This window comes from Tenrec ecaudatus, chromosome 1 (assembly GCF_050624435.1).
Source record: "Tenrec ecaudatus isolate mTenEca1 chromosome 1, mTenEca1.hap1, whole genome shotgun sequence".
NCBI classification, from domain to species: domain Eukaryota; kingdom Metazoa; phylum Chordata; class Mammalia; order Afrosoricida; family Tenrecidae; genus Tenrec; species Tenrec ecaudatus.
The window spans coordinates 24,717,826-24,729,704 of NC_134530.1; the positions used below are offsets into that span (position 1 = coordinate 24,717,826).

An 11,879-nucleotide genomic window follows, 5' to 3' on the forward strand; every position below is an offset into this window, starting at 1 on the left:
TACAACTATTATTCAAATGCATACACCAACCACGACACGCTAGTGATGAAGAAATTGAAGAATTCTCCCAAGGTCTTAGGTCTGAATCGATGACGGATGCATTGTAATTATGGACAATTGGAATCCAAAAGCTGCACGCAAAAAGAGGAATAGTAGCTGGAAAATACGGTCATGGTGTAGAATAGTGTGATGAAATATGCAAAGACGCAGAGCTGGAAAAACAAAAAGAACACACTCAGCCAGCATCTCTCAAACTGAAAGGTCGCAGGGAAAAAACTCAAGTCTCGAGTTGCACTCTTGAATGAGTCTATGGGGAAAAAATGGAAAGATGCAGGAAGCACCAAGAGAAGATGGAAAGAACACAGAGACACAGTATCAGAAATAACTAGTCGACATCAACCACTTTCAGAGGGAACATATGATCAAGAATCAATGGTAGTAAAGGAAGAAGTCCAAGCTGCCCTGAAAGCTTTCGCTTAACTGATGCAGCAGCCAGTGAAATGTTTCAGCAAGCTGAAGAAGCGCTGAAAGCACTCACTTGCCGTTGCCAGAGAATTTGGGAGACAGCTACGCGGCCATCTAGACTGGAAAAGATCGTGTTTGTACCCATTCCACAGAAAGGTGACGCAACAGAATGTACAAATTACAGAACAGCATCATCAATATCACATGCAAGTACAATCTGCTGACGATCATCCAATAATGGTTGCAACGGTGCTTTGACAGGGAGCCACCAAAGGTTCAGGGCGGATTCAGAGGATGTGGAACAAAAGGTAACAGTGCTGCCATCAGATGGATCTTGTCTGAAAGTAGAGAAGACCTGGGGTCCCAAAGCCCATCTGTAGGCAACTGGACATAGCCTTATAGAAGGGTCACGGGGAGGAGACCAGCCAGTCAGGGTGCAGTATGGCAACAATGAAACATACTTTCCTCTTGTTCTTAAATGCTTCCTCCCGCCCCCACTATCATGATCCCAATTCTACCTTACAAATCTGGCTAGACCAGAGGATGTACACTGGTTCAGATAGGATCCAGAAACACAGGGAATCCAAGACAGATGATCCCTTCAGGCCCAGTGGTGTAAGTGGCAATACCAGGAGGGTGGAGGGAAGGTGGGGTGGAAAGGGGGAGCCAATTATAAGGATCTACACATAACCTCCTCCCTGTGGGACGGACAACAGAAAGTGGGTGAAGGGAGACATCGGACAGTGTAAGATATGACAAAATAATAATTTATTTTTAAAATAATAATTTATAAATAATCAAGGGTACATGAGGGAGAGGGGAGTGGGGAGGGAGGGGAAAAATGAGGAGCTGATACCAAGGGCTCAAAAAGAAAGCAAACTTTTTGAGAATGATGAGGGCCACAAATGTACAAAGGTGCTTGACATACAATGAATGTATGTATGGACTGTAATCATTACAATGTAATCATTGTAATAAAATGATTAAAAGAAAAAGCTGACAAGAATAAAGACGTAAACAACTGGCCAGAGTGCAAGGCTATCAGATTAAACACTTGAGGTTGGCACCCCTTATTGGACTGAACACCCAGGGCCACACCTCTGGCTACATCCCCTCTCTGCCCCCCACAAAATTGTACAAATATCCAGCCAAGAACCCAGAGGGGAGAGTTTCTGACCACTGCAATGGAGCAGAACTCTCACTCCCTCCCTCGCTCTTGCTGGTAAGTCTTGCCTGTTTGCTTTTTTAAAAAAATTTTTTATTGCTATTGATATGTGTGAATGCCTGTTGGAATAAATTGGTTAAAAGAATAAAGCAAGTAGGGAATACCAGAAAGATGTTTACTTGTGTCTCACTGACTACACAAAGCTATTCAACTGTGCGGGTCATAATAAACGATGGATAGCCTTCAGAAGAATGGGAATTCTAGAACACTATATTGTACTCATGTGGGCCCTGTACATGCATGAAAAGAGAGTTGTGCAAACAGAACAGGGGAATACCGCATGGTTTACAATCAGGAAAGATGTGCACCTTCTCACCTATTTATTCAATTGTACACCGAGCAAATAAACAAAGAAGCTGGATTATATGAAGAAGTGTGTGTGGCATCAGGATTGGAGGAAGGCTTATTAACCACCTGAGACATAGGTGATGCAACCTAGCTTGCTGGAAGTGAGGGGGATTTGAAGCACTTGCTGATGAAGATCAAGGCTTGCACAACAGGTAGCATCATGATAAATGGAGAAAAGATCAAAGTTGTCAAGGATTTTGTCTTGTTTAGACCCACAATCACTGGTTATGGAAGCAGCAGTCAAGAGATCAAAGGACACATTATATAGGGTAAATCTGCTCCACAGACCTCTTTAAAGTGTTGAAAAGCAAGTATGTTACTTTGAGGACTAAGGTGTGCCTGACCCAAGTCAGGGTCTTTTCAACCACCTCATGAGCATGTGAAAGCTGTACACTGACTAAGGACGACCGAAAAAGCATCGAGGTATTTGAATTATGGTGCTAGTGAAGAATATCAAAAGGACCTTGAACGGCTTAAAAGACAAACAACCAATCTGTCTTGGAAGAAGTATATCCAGAATGCTCCTTAGACACAAGGATGGCGAGACTTCACCTGACATTGGACACACTGTCAGGAGAGACCAGTCCTTGGATAAAAACATCACACTCGGTAGGTGGGCAGCAAAAAGGGGGAGGCCCTCCACAAGATGTACCGACACAGTGACTGCAACAATGGTTTCAAACGCAACAATTGTGAGGATGGTGACGGGCTGTGTTCGTAGGGTCGCTATGAGAGGGAATCAACTCACAGCACCCAAGAACTCCGCCTTTCCACGAAGAAGTCTGTGCTCTTTGGGTTACACCACATAAAACAGATGTTTGGTATCCGCCAGGTAATCATGTTCCTTTAAATTGTTGAGTTTGGGGAATAAAAGATGTCTAAAGGGACAAGATCAGAGCGTTAGGGTGGACGTGGTAAAGGTTTCTAAATGAAACTCTCATTATATGGCCCTTGCTCCCTCAGAGAAGCAGCAGCACGTACGTTGTTTTGGAAATGTCCTTGGTTCAACTTGGCTGGCCTTTTTTTCCCCACCAGGGCAGTTTCCAATATCCTTAAAATGTCTTCATAATAAGCCCTTGTGATCATCCTGTGTCCTTTTGAGACCATCTATCAAGATCACCCTAAGGAGAAAAAAAATCACCCTATAGAATCCTGGAAAAAGTCTTCGTAATCTTCTGAGCTGATCTTTCTATCTTGAATTCAATTGGTCCAGCAGATCGCCTAGGTAACAACTGTCTTGATTGGACCTTGTTCTCTGAATTGTACTGGCATATTCAAGACTTGTCCCAAGTTATAATTTGTTCCATAAAATTGTCTCCATTAGCTTTGCTTTTACTCGAAAGCCTGGTGGAAAAAGCAGTGTGTGAGCTAGCTGATCTTCACCCAAAGTTTTTCAGCACTCATTAAACTGAAAGTTTGCTAAAGCTACAGCAGCCTTTAAAACAGAACATGCCAAACCACGTGAGAGCCCAACTTCAGTCACTATTGGATCAACGGGAGTCCTACAGGCTTCTTCCATCAGCTTTTGAATTCGCTTTCTTCATTCATCGAAGTTAAAGTTCTTCCCTTTGTTGGGTCCTCTCTGAGGACTTCCTAACTCTCCATAAAATGCTTTCCTCCATCTAAAAAGTGTCCATTTTGTTGTTGTTGTTGGGGCAGAATATGAAACCCAAACACTCATTGCAAAGCCTCAATGATTTGGGGAGATGTCTACTTGAGGTTTATTAACCTGATGTTCAACCTGACCTCAGAAAGTATCCTTTCTTCTAAAGGCACCCTGGAGAGACATATACAAGTGTACCACTGAGAGGACTGTCTGCAGGCACCCACTGACTGCAGGACCAAACTCCAAGTTCACCGCTAAGGAGCCGGTGCTGATGCATAGAAACCCTATGGGGCAGATTAGAACTGGCCCCCTGGGATTCCTAAATCTTCAGGAGAATAGAAAGCCTCGCCTTTCTCTCTCAAAGTGGTTGGTGGTTTCGAACTGCTGACCTTGTAGATAGCTGGACAACTCATAATCCACTAATGTCACCCTGATGTGTATCTAAATACGAGCTTGAAACGAACATCCAGGTCCATATATGAAGTGGAACCCTCGTCGTGATACCTTTTGATTTACCCTTGTAATGGGTGTGCACTAAACACTTGTGGAATTAACTAGTCATTTCTTTATTTTCTCCAGAAAGTTCTGGTTGATTGCTACAAATTGCCACATGTCAACTCTTCCATTGGGCCATTCCCAAGTCCAATTCCCCAGGGGTATCTCTCGGACCTCCCCTTAAAACCTGGCACCCGCATTAATTCCATTATTCAAAATCTCATTCCAAAGTCGTGTTTGCTCACATCTCTCGGCCCTGACAACCCCCAACAAGTCCGTCTTCTTACCTGCTTCCATTCCATAAACCCCCAAGCTCCTTTTTCCCCATCCATAAGCGCCCCTCAAACCCATCCTTCCCTCCAGGAGTAGCCTTCAACCCTACTACAAGCCCCCTTTCCAATCTCATCTTCGCCCAAACCCCTAAAATCCTTCAGTCCATTGCTTGACCCCAAAGACTAACGCTAACCTTAGCCCTTCCACTTTAACCTAGGACCCGCTGGTCCCCCAAACCCCTGTCAGTCCTCAAGCCCCCAGCCGACGTCCAGCCTCTGACTGACTCCCCTCAAGCCTTCGCTCCAAGTTGCGCTCGGCCTGGCCCCTCACTTCCGCGGGGCCGCTGCCCTACGGGCCCGCCCCGCCCCCGAGCCCACGCAGCACCTGGCCTGCGCCTCGTCCAGGCTCTGGTCGGTGATGGCCATGATCTGCTGTAGGACGTCGCCCGTGGCGGGGCCAGGTTGGGGCCCGGGCGGCGGGGGGCGCGCGGCGGCGGGGGGCAGCAGCGCGGGGCGCGGCGGGGCGTCCATCGGCGGCGGGACCGGCGGGTGCGAAGGGAGGCGGCGCGGCCTGGAGCGCTCAGGCGGGCGCCGCAGCCAACCGCCGCCCTCCGCGCGCAGCCCGGACCCCGCCCTCGGCCGCCGCCAGCCAACCGCCGCCCTCCGCGCGCAGCCCGGACCCCGCCCTCGGCCGCCGCCAGCCAACCGCCGTCGCCTAGCCGCTGCGCCCCGCCCCGGGCCCCGCCCCCTCCGCCGTGCGGACCTCTGCATCCCGCCCCGCCAGCCAACCGTCGCCCGCGAGGCGGAGGTGCGCCGCCCAGGGTCTGCCCCCCGCCGCGGCCAGCCAACCGTCGGCGTCCAGGCCTCCGCGCGCCGCTCCTCCCCTCCCCTGCCAGTCAACCGCCGCCAGCCGGGCCTCAGCGCACCGCCGGGGACGTACCCACAGACCCTTGCCAGGGCCCAGGGCTCGGTTGCGGGTTGCTAAGGCAACCGCGATCCCCCACCCCCACCCCGCCTTGAAGAGGATGACACTGGTTTCGCTTTGCTTGAGGCCCTCAACCCCAATTTCTTCAGACCTAAGTGAGTCCTTGGTGCCTCTCCGCACCTCAGTTCCTTCTGCGGACCTTTATTCCGCTTCAAAACCCCCACATTCCTCCTCAGACCCCCCCCCACCCCAACTCCTCAGAAGCCTCCCTCCTAAGGGCCTCAACATGGACTAGTTCGGCTCCAGGGTCCGAGCCCCCAGAACCCCAGATTCAGGAGAGCTGCTGGCGTCCAGTGCCCCTGGCCCATCTTCCCTGAAGTTTCCTCGCTTCCCGAGCTGGCTGTGAGGGTACAGCTATATGTCTGTGGTGCCGACAGAGAACTGAGACCTGAGTGCTGTTCTCCACTGCAGTTATCCAGTGCTGTTCATCTCTCAAAGAATGGCCTTGTTTATTCATCCGCTCTGGACCTAGGAAACATCAGCCTGTGGTTAACTGAATGTTCAGAACGTCCACCACATCACACCCCGAAGCCAAAGCAGGTCTGTTCTTGCTGAGGGGTCACGGCATCAGAGAAAGCCTCATGTGAGAAAAGGGACCAGGCTGGACATGAGTCATGCAGTTTTCCTGGAACGGTTTGCTTTGAGGACAATGGATGGGGATTCAAAGCAAGGGTCCGTATCCTGGCTGGTAAAACCTGTTGGCCAGAGCCCATGTCTTTCCAGGGTTGCTGGACAGGAAATTCAAACACCATCTGATGGGTGAATCAGGTTGGGGCGGAAGATCCCTAAGGGGATGCCAAGGAGTGGAAATGGGTGACAAGGGCTGGGTATAAAAACTGGAAGCTCCTTCAGAAGGGAACCTTGGCCCCAGTGGAAGAGTGGGAATGTGTGGGGCAGCCACTAATGCAGCACCCCCCAGTAAACTCCTAAACAGTAACTGGTGAACAGGACAAGATTCCAAAGGAGACCCAGTGGACACAGAGTAGAACTTGGAGGATCCTGAAGCAAGCACATTCTTTGAAGGTGAGCTACACTGCAGCCTTTTGGAGGACATCAAGGTGCCCCCATCCCATAGGAAACGGCATCCAAAATTATATCTGTCCAATAGGCCAGGCTCTGTGGTGGCAGTGGCCTCATTTATCACAGGCATGTTTCTAGATCAGTACCTGAGCACATGGTAGATGGCTTGGATGTCATGCCTGGCAACTCAGGGCCCTGACCCAAGGAGCCATGTTACCCCACCTGGCACCCCAAAGAAGTCTCCAACTCTCCTATTCTTGCCTCTTCACAAAGCAAGCTTAGGGGAGGAGGGCTTTCCTCAAAGAGAAACCCAGGCTCGTTTAATGTAGACAGACCTAGATGTTTTTGGTTCTGTAGCACATTAATAATTTGAAGAACTTGGGTTCTTTTGAGAGAACTGGGTTCACAGACTGATGTTCAGCTTGTGAACTTACTGAAGGACATCTATTTGTCTCACCAGTCAAGTAAGAGAATCACATTCTGGTCCACTGGGCCATTCATGCTAGCTGTCTTTATCCACATCTGAGGTGGCTTATCACAGGGCTATCTTTCTGGAGGCTTTGTGGGGGCTATGGGACAGTACTAGAGAGAGCCAGGTTGATGAGAATCTGAAGCCCTTTCCCCACAGGTCTCTCTAGTCCCTGGAGGCATCTCTGCCCTTTCAAAGCTCTGTGACCATGGGTAAGAACTCAAGCTCTTTTACATAAAAAAAAAAAAAAAATTATCTGTGCCACAAGATGCAAGTGATGATTAAATAATGCACAGAACGTGCTTAGTGGTATGCCAGGTACTTCAGAGGACCTTAAAAAATGAATGGCAACTCTCACATTGTACATACTAACCCATAGACCCCCAACTGCCTATGGCTCCCAAGTATGTGTACAGGTGGTAGACTTTACAATCTCTGGAAGCTGATTCAAAGACAGACAAGAGATATGTCACGTAGGCCAGAGATAACCCTGAGGTCAACTTTTCTTCCAGGAGGGAGAAGACCAGACAGGGAAGCAGTGAGATGAGTATGGGAACAGGCAGAGCCACAAGACACCAGACAATGGTGGAATAACCAGAGGCCTACCTCCAAAGAACCAAAACAGGGCTTAGATATCAAGCTAAAAGATTCCTCTAGGCCCCCAGGCCACAATGGGTAATTCAGAGACACAAGAACAGGCAGACTGAGTTGAACGTTTTAGAGACCTTGGTGTGAAAGGAAGGGTTTACTCTTTATGTCATGCCCTCCTCATGGTCCCTCTCAACTCTAATGGGGACAAGCAAGTACCTCAATGCTGCAAGGGGTCACACATGTTTTCCCAGCTTGCACTCAGTAACCCCAGCCTGCACTCCTAAATAGCACCAGGCAGATGGTGTGTTCACAGTTCATGTTTGTCACCCTTTCCGATTGGTTTGCATGACCTGGGAGATCTCTCCTCTCCTCTCCCCACCCTGAACACCCAAACGATGAGTACTACATGGGGCTCACTGGGGGTGTAGCATAAAAATAGGGCAATGTCTGTTCAAAAAGAAACCAAAACCTGAGATGAGTGAAGAGCCAGACTCCTGCCTCCATCTGACTCTTCCCCCAGGTGCCCCATCACCACGCTCTGAGGTAGAGATGTTATGTCTGAGGCGGGCTGGCAAGTGGTGCTGTGTCCAGTCAGACCGTGAATCAGTCTGTCCCACTGACGGAATGGAGCCAGGTGAACCCTGTGGCTGCCCCGGTACACCGGGGCTGTGCTGGATGCATCCTGTTGAAGCCCAAAGCCACTACAGGGTGGAGTCCATCAGAGGGTGGCCATTCTCAAGAAGCATGATACGAGTGCTGGCCCCAGCCTGGGTGGAAGGTGTGTAGCGGTCGGAGTCCTGGGTGGCCCGGCAGGGAGACAGGCAGCAGAGGAGGCGGCGGAAAGTACGGCGCATCTCAGCATCGCGGCACGAGTACACCACAGCATTGACCAGCGAGTTGGCTTCGGCCAAAAGCAGGAAATACTTCTCCACAGCCAGGACATTGCAGGACTTGCAGTCCAGACCGTCTAGGAGCAGTACCACCTGGCCTGGTGTCCAGCAGACCACAAATGCCCCTGTGGGAAAGAGCCAGAGGGTTGAGGTAACCTGGTCACCACCTACAGCTCTGACCCCAGAGCTGCAAGCATCGCCAGAGCAAGGTCAGCAGCTGCTGGCCTGACAGAAAAGGCAGGCAGCTAAGTGGGAGACCTTTCTCTGATCTGTCCACCCAGCTGGTGCACACCCATTGCCTTTGAGTTGACGGGGACTTGTAGTTACCCTCTAGGACAGAAGACCCTCAGGTAGTTCGTGGCTACACATTGACCTGCTAACCGCCAGGTCAGCAGTTCAAAGCCACCAGCTGCGCTGCTGGAGAAAGAAGCTTTCTACTCCAATAAAGACTTACAGTCTTTGAAACCCACCAGAACCAGCTCTATTCTGTCCCAGAGGGTCCCTATGAGTCAGAATTCACTTGTTCACACTGAGGTGTTTTTTGCTGTTGTTTTTTTGGGGGGGAGGGGGAAGGGCAGTGTTTGAAGTCTTACAGAAGCAGAGGCCACATCTTTCTCCCATGTTGTTGCTGGTGGGTCTGAGTCACTGCCCTACAGTTCACAGCTGAGTGCTTAATCCACTGCACCACCTGAGCTTTGGAAATTTCCGGTGGGGGAGGTCTGTTCTCTGAGGGAAGAAGGCCACTGGGAACAGGCCAGTTACTCAGTGAGAGGGAAGGATGACACCCTGCTCTCGGATGTGGGCAGACCCTCATGGGAAGGAGGGGCTGGATCCCTTCAGCCTCCTCCACCCAGTCCATTCTGCACGTATCAGCCAGTGTGAGCACATTACTCCTTGCTCAAAATCTCGGAGGGGCTGCCCATGAAACTCAGCCCAAGCCTCGTCCACTGCCTTGGATACCCCGCTGCCACCCCCTGTCCCCACCCGGCCTTGACATTCTCACCCTCCACAGGGCACTTTTGGGGAGCCCTGGCCTAGTCCTGCCTTGAGACTCTCCTCTGCCTGGAACTCCCCAACCAAACCACCTGCTTTATTTATTGTGGGGGTTGGGGAAGGTGGGGGTCCCCATGAGCCCTGGGCCAGTTTGGGTGGGGGATAACTCACCCAGAATGATGACAACAGTCTTGACCAGGTTGAGTGTGGTCTCATGGTAGCGGGGGTGGCAGCTGACATGCTCGGCCATGCGCTGTACACGCCGCCGCACGTAAAAGAAAATGCGGGTGTAGACAGCCACCATGAGCAAAAAGACGAGCAGGCTGGACAGGGCCCACACGGCCAGGTAGGAGCGGCTGAGCAGGGGCGCCATTCGTGAGCAGCGGTCCAGGGCACAGAGGCAGTGCCAGAAATGGGCAGGTAGGAGCCCCAGGCCAAGCGCAGCCAGCCACACGCCCACAATGAGCAAGACGATGCGGCCTCGGGGCAGGCGGCTGTGCAGCTGCATGGCCATCACGCTGCGATGCCGCTCCACCGCAATGGCCAGCAGCGTGGCCACTGACGCTGTCAGACTTGTGTCCAGCAGGCCCTGCCGCAAGAACCAGCTCTTGAGTGAGAGATGGGCTGTGCGTGGACCGGTGTGGAACATGAGGAAGAGGTAGGCCACACCGGCGAAGAGGTCGGCGGCCGCCAGGTTACCCAGTAGGTAGTAAATGGGCTGGTGGAAGCGGCGGTTGGTGGCGATGGCAGCGATGACCAGCAGGTTGGTCAGCAGCACCAGCACGCTGACCGTCAACCCCAGCGCCACCACGACCACATCTTTGGTCCGCCAGTTGGAGCTGAGCTCCTTACCACTGTTGTTGTAGAAGAATTCGATGGTCTCGTTGTCATAGCACTGACCCATGGTGACCATCTAGGGACACAGAGGGAACAAATGGTCGCTGTGCTCGCTGGTGGGTGGGTGGGGGTTGTGCACAGCATAGGAAAGGACAGCAGCTAGAGCGGCAGATCATCAGGAAGGGCAAAGGCCTCAGGTTCTATCTAGACCTTCCCAAAACGCAGGGTGGGCAGCTGTTTCTCCTTCCACTCGAGGCTTAGGAAGGTGACGCCCAGATCCAGGGATTGGCTCCTTTATGTAGTTTTCAACCCCAGCCCACGTGCCCTCGGGAGAGGGAGGGGGAGGGGAGGGGCCAGGCAGGACAAAGGGGCGTGAGCTAGTAGGTTCGGGAGGGTCAGCTCGGTGCTGACCACGGCCGCGCGCAGAGACAAGGCAGGGTGTGTGCGAAGGGAGAGGTCAGCGCTGGGACAGCAAAGCAGTCCATGCAGGGCGTGACGGTGACCAGACAACTCCGGGGGTGGGGGGACGGGCAGCGAGACGCCTCAAGAAACTGGGCTTTGGGCACTAGTGCTTCTCGTGCGGGCAGGACGCGGGGCGGATGGGGGTGGGCCGGAGAGCCCTGGTGGCCGCGGGGACAAAGAAGGAGGCCCAGGGGCGCCGGCTGGTCAAACCAACTGACGCCCCCAGGCTGGGGGAGGAGGCGGAAAGAGGGCGGCGCCCGCGCCCCGCAGGCACATGCCCGCCCCGACTGAGCAGAGCCGCCCCGAGAGGCCGCGGGCCGGGCGCCTCCTCCCTGGTACCCGAGCCCCTCCCGTTCCAATGCCGGCCTCACCTGGGCCGTCCGTCACTCAGCGGACAGGACGGACTCGTGGGAAGTTAGGGCGGGCCAGAAGCCCCCCATGGCCCGCTGGCGGCGGCGGTGGCAGCCGGAGCCGGAGCCGGAGCGGCGAAAGTCTGGGTGCACCGGGCACTGGCGGCGCGAGCGGGCAGGAGGAGGGACCCGGCCCGGGCGCCCCGCCCACAGGCCCTCCCCGCCCCGCCACCTGGTGGGCCCGCCCCGCCCCCGCCAGCCCGGCCGCTCCGCCCCACCACCTGGGGGAGCTCCTCCACTGCCACCTGGAGACCCGCCTTTGCGAAGGGGGCGGGGTCGCCCGGAACCGCAGCTAGTTCTTCCCGCTGTGCAGGCCCCCCCCCCCCCCCCCCCGGGTCAGGTCAGCACTCGCCGTTTCCGGTGCGGGACCTGCACCCTGGTCTCACCCATAAGTACCTCATTGGGACCCCTCCGGGAACTTCCGTCCAAACCAGCACCGCCTAGGGCGCTGCGCCTGGTGGTTTGGGGTCCATGTCCCCGCCCGCTCGCTGGCGTCCAATCCGTTGCCTTGCTGCAAGCCACGCCCTGATCCGACCCGGGCGCCCACCACGGAGACCCCCCTCGGAGAACGGCGGAGTGCCAGCTGCCTTTGGGGCTGCAGGCCTCTCAGACTCCCGCGGGCCGTCTGTCCATTTGCAGCCAAGTTCTTTGTGACCACCCCTCCGCACCCCCTTTCCCTGGCTGGCCTGGCCAAGCAGCTTCCTCCCCCAGCCTAGCCGGCCGGCCGCCCTGGCCTCCCACAGCCTAGAGCACACAGCAGCATTGTCCGGTTTATCTGCACTTTGTTATGAGTGTTTGATTTTGTGGGAGC

The 11,879-nt window shown here is 53.6% G+C and overlaps 2 protein-coding genes across 4 annotated transcripts in view; both read right to left on the minus strand.

Annotated features, from left to right (window-relative positions):
• The window catches only part of PBX4 (PBX homeobox 4), a 48,645-nt gene extending 43,651 nt beyond the window's left edge, over positions 1 to 4,994 (minus strand). The window contains exon 1 of one of the 2 annotated variants that reach the window (XM_075549414.1): positions 4,797 to 4,991. In XM_075549414.1, the coding sequence (XP_075405529.1) occupies positions 4,797 to 4,942 (146 nt within the window). In that variant the 5' untranslated portion in view covers positions 4,943 to 4,991. Of the gene's footprint in view, positions 1 to 4,796 lie in introns of both variants that reach the window. The other variant, XM_075549405.1, reaches the window with a different exon arrangement.
• A 607-nt stretch (positions 4,995 to 5,601) lies between these two features.
• On the minus strand, positions 5,602 to 11,872 carry LPAR2 (lysophosphatidic acid receptor 2). Of its 2 annotated transcripts, none has more exons than XM_075549447.1 (3): positions 11,465 to 11,872; positions 9,531 to 10,272; positions 5,602 to 8,491 (listed from the first exon to the last, which is right to left on the minus strand). In XM_075549447.1, the coding sequence occupies exons 2-3, from the start codon at positions 10,270 to 10,272 to the stop codon at positions 8,178 to 8,180; spliced, it is 1,056 nt and encodes a 351-aa protein (XP_075405562.1). In that variant the 5' UTR covers positions 11,465 to 11,872; the 3' UTR covers positions 5,602 to 8,177. The 2 variants fall into 2 exon arrangements, with proteins under 2 accessions (XP_075405562.1, XP_075405553.1); XM_075549438.1 differs by lacking the exon at positions 11,465 to 11,872 and adding an exon at positions 11,030 to 11,199 and having other exon boundaries at positions 5,603 to 8,491.
• Positions 11,873 to 11,879: the final 7 nt, after the last annotated feature.